This window comes from Haplochromis burtoni, unplaced genomic scaffold (assembly GCF_018398535.1).
Source record: "Haplochromis burtoni strain Fernald_Lab_line unplaced genomic scaffold, NCSU_Asbu1 Contig_94, whole genome shotgun sequence".
Lineage (NCBI taxonomy): Eukaryota > Metazoa > Chordata > Actinopteri > Cichliformes > Cichlidae > Haplochromis > Haplochromis burtoni.
The window spans coordinates 293,126-295,992 of NW_024582455.1; the positions used below are offsets into that span (position 1 = coordinate 293,126).

At 49.6% G+C, this 2,867-nt stretch overlaps 1 protein-coding gene across 2 annotated transcripts in view; it reads left to right on the plus strand.

Annotated features, from left to right (window-relative positions):
* The first annotated feature begins 1,915 nt into the window (after window positions 1-1,915).
* The window catches only part of epha4l (eph receptor A4, like), a 61,584-nt gene continuing 60,632 nt past the window's right edge, over window positions 1,916-2,867 (plus strand). Inside the window, exon 1 of one of the 2 annotated variants that reach the window (XM_014334952.2) lies at window positions 1,916-2,524. In XM_014334952.2, coding sequence (XP_014190438.1) covers window positions 2,428-2,524 — 97 coding nt within the window. In that variant the 5' untranslated portion in view covers window positions 1,916-2,427. The remainder of the gene's footprint in view (window positions 2,525-2,867) is intronic. The other variant, XM_005926627.3, reaches the window with a different exon arrangement.

A 2,867-nucleotide genomic window follows, 5' to 3' on the forward strand; every position in this document is an offset into this window, starting at 1 on the left:
CCCCCCCTTCACCACCACCACCACCCACCCTCCCTCAACTCCAGAAAAGAAAACCACCAGTCTGACAGGAGCATAAAGGAAACGATGGGAGTGTAATCAATCAAAAACACAGCCGCTCAAATAAAGGGAGACAAGAGACACCACCCGCCCACTAGCAGCCTGTCCCGACCACCACTGCTGCCCCTCGTCATTGCTTCAAACCTTTGCCACCGTTGGTCTACGAAGATCAAAAGCACCACTCCAGTCACCGATCAGGCTCCACATCTGACTGACGAACAAGAGGTATAATCTATATTTTTGGTTGTTTGACCAATTTCAGTGGACACCAGATGCTTTGTCTGCATCATTACACTGGACAAACTAGGAAGACCATAAAGCCACAATGAGACAGAGTGTCCAGGGCCGACGAGAACAACATAAACCCACACACTCATCTCTCCATCTTTTTCTTAAATCAGCCTCATTTTTTGCAATCCAAGATCAGGACTCAAGAGCTGCCCTTTCAGAGCATGTGAGACACAAAAACACTCTATATGTCTTTCTTTTTTTTATTGGCATCTATGAGGGGGAAAACAAAGCCACAGTATGTCTGTTGAATCACTCAAGACAAAGGCAAGTCTATTTGCCATGAGATCACCACTGTGAGGGAACTCCTGGATGTTTCCTTGTATGGGCACATATAAACATATCATAGCCACGGTTTGGAAGCTTCAGTTTGGTGTGACAGCTACAAAAGCACATAAGAGCTGGTGCGCTTGGCAATATATCCACACAGACACATTCATATATGTATGAAACGAGAAAAAACTAACAACCAGAAAAAAAGGCATTCACACACCTGCTGAGAGTGAGGAAAGTTTCTAATGGCTCTCGCCCTTGCTGGCTCGCCTTTGCAACCTGGGCTGTGAATGAAGCAGTCTAAATCCAAAATGCATGCAGGTGCATTTTGGATTTTTAAAACAGCAGTTTGCACACAGCGCTGGAATACTTTTCTGATCTTCGTGAAAAATTCTGTTTTGACTTTCCAACCCCCAGAAAGAACAGGCAGCCATACAGCTGATAGGGATACAGTGACAAGCCCAAGGACAATGAAGGCAGAGGGCATGCTGAATCACTGCCTTCGTAATCTGTGAAAAGGCCACATTTCACTCCAAAGGAGACACAACATTCAAAGGGTGCCGGTCGTGGTTTGCGGAAGCCTGGCTGCAGTCACCGGCCGCAGTGTGTGGTGATGCAGAAAGCCCTAATCTGCCCACACAGTGACAGTCTTCTCTGCAGATCGTTGAGAGGCCGCCTGTCAGCCACAGCAATGGGCGCATCTCACGGGAGCAGTAGAAAGACCTGTGTAGGAGGACAAAGATGAGTGAGAGCACCCTGGGCAAAATCTTAAACGTGGACACAGCTGGCTTTTCTCAGATGTGAACAATGCCGCCTTTGTTTCAAGAAAAACTGCAGGGGTAACAACCATTTGCTTTTTGCTTTTTTGCAGCAGCAGCAGGAGCTCAACAGACAACCAGGTCTGCCTCTCTCACGCTGCACTGTGCCTATAGGTTTCATCGTAAATACCCATAAAGCCGTGATAATATCAGAATAACAGCAAGTGACAATAATCCAATACAAGCTCGCCACCCATCCTGAAACGCGCATTGTCAATTTCACAAAGTGCAATTCTGTGTAATGTTAGGGGAGGTCATGCTCATACTTGTTCTTTAATCCAATTTTTCCCCCTTTTATTCTTTTGGAGAACAGGCGTCGAGTTGTCCGCTAGGTGGCGACCTTGGTCCGGTGCGGCTCGCTCACCTCGGACTCGCCTGGAGCCGAACTATCAGCACAGTGAGAGTGCTGCGAGCGCGCAGGACTGAGACTGACGCAGTGCATTTCACTCCCATACTGGAGAGTTCAGGAGCGCTTTCTGCAGTTAGTTAAGGTGTTGCTTTTTCTAAACCCCAAACACACACACACACCAGGCAGATTGTATCTTGTAGCTCACAGTCAGTGTGAGTTGGACAAATGTGCTCTATGATTCCCAGTCTCATGCGTCTGAACTGTAGTGACCACTGTTTGGTGTGTGCAGAGGTGTGTGCCTATTTGTGTGAGTGTGTGTGTGTGTTGGGGGGTAGTTAATGATTATTTCCCCCCGTCTCTTCTCTTCCCACCCCCAGTTCTTCTCGTTTCCTATATGGATTGACGGAGTCCGCGTCAGAGCGCACGGAGTGGACCCGCCTCCTGGCTGTGGAGCGCTCGGTGCGTTTCTCTTCCCCCTCTGTCCGCTTCAGACCCATATTCCACTGGGAGAGAGAGAGGAGAGAGAGCGAGGGAGTGAGTGAGAGTGTGTGTGTGAGAGAGTGAGAGAGAGAGACAGCAGGACCTGGGAGAAGAGCACCGAAAGAAAAAGAGGAGAGGGGAAAAAACGCAGCACCGACACAAATGGCACTCATGGCAGGGATTTTGTTCACGGCCACTTTTCTTATTTCTGGGATTTCTACATCTCTTTCTTCGTCACGGATATATCCCCCAAATGAAGGTAAGGTCGCTGGGAGGAAAATTAACTGCGGCGGGACTTCATCCCCGCTCCCCCGCGTCTGTGCGGCTTTTGCGCCGCGGAGGCTCACTTCGCCGAGCCCCAGTAGTTGCGAGTGCGTGGAGCCGCGACGAGTTGGGTCACCTTTACGCACTCAGCGGCTTCTGCGGAGCTTTTATGCGAGCGAAACTGGAGTGAGAAGTGCCTGACCGAGCGCGCATCCGTTGTTTTGGAGTCGGACTTGGATCGTGCCAGCTGCGGAAAGCCTGGGAGTACTGATACTTTTGCCCCCTCTCCCCTCCAGCAATACGTGCTGTTTTCTGTAGGACAGTGAAGGAGACATCTG